This window comes from Penaeus monodon, chromosome 24 (genome assembly GCF_015228065.2).
Source record: "Penaeus monodon isolate SGIC_2016 chromosome 24, NSTDA_Pmon_1, whole genome shotgun sequence".
Taxonomy (NCBI): Eukaryota; Metazoa; Arthropoda; class Malacostraca; order Decapoda; family Penaeidae; genus Penaeus; species Penaeus monodon.
Window position 1 is genome coordinate 6,576,017 of NC_051409.1, and position 301 is coordinate 6,576,317.

A 301-nucleotide genomic window follows, 5' to 3' on the forward strand; every position below is an offset into this window, starting at 1 on the left:
CACATGGACTATGTAATCTAATAGTAAAGACTAATAGTTTTTAAAACATTATTTCTAAAACACTTTCCAATACACCACTAAATCCCACCTTGGCCACAGCGCCCTTTGAGTTCCTTGGAATCCAGTTATTGTCATCGTCATCCGAAGACCAGCTTTCCTGTGCTTCTTTGAAAGTCCTTTTCTTCAACTGCAAAAAAAAAGGAGAATGAGAAAGGAAGGCAATAATTTTTCAGTATCAATCTTGCTTGATCCCAGAGGACAATATAAATAAGCTAACGTTGTTCTCGGTATAGCTATTTGG

At 36.9% G+C, this 301-nt stretch overlaps 1 protein-coding gene across 1 annotated transcript in view; it reads right to left on the bottom strand.

Moving 5' to 3' along the window:
• Positions 1 to 301, bottom strand: part of LOC119588520 — a gene marked incomplete at its 3' end in the record, with an annotated part of 5,082 nt that overhangs the window by 1,579 nt on the left and 3,202 nt on the right. Inside the window, 1 exon segment of the mRNA XM_037937164.1 lies at positions 89 to 187. Coding sequence (XP_037793092.1) covers positions 89 to 187 — 99 coding nt within the window.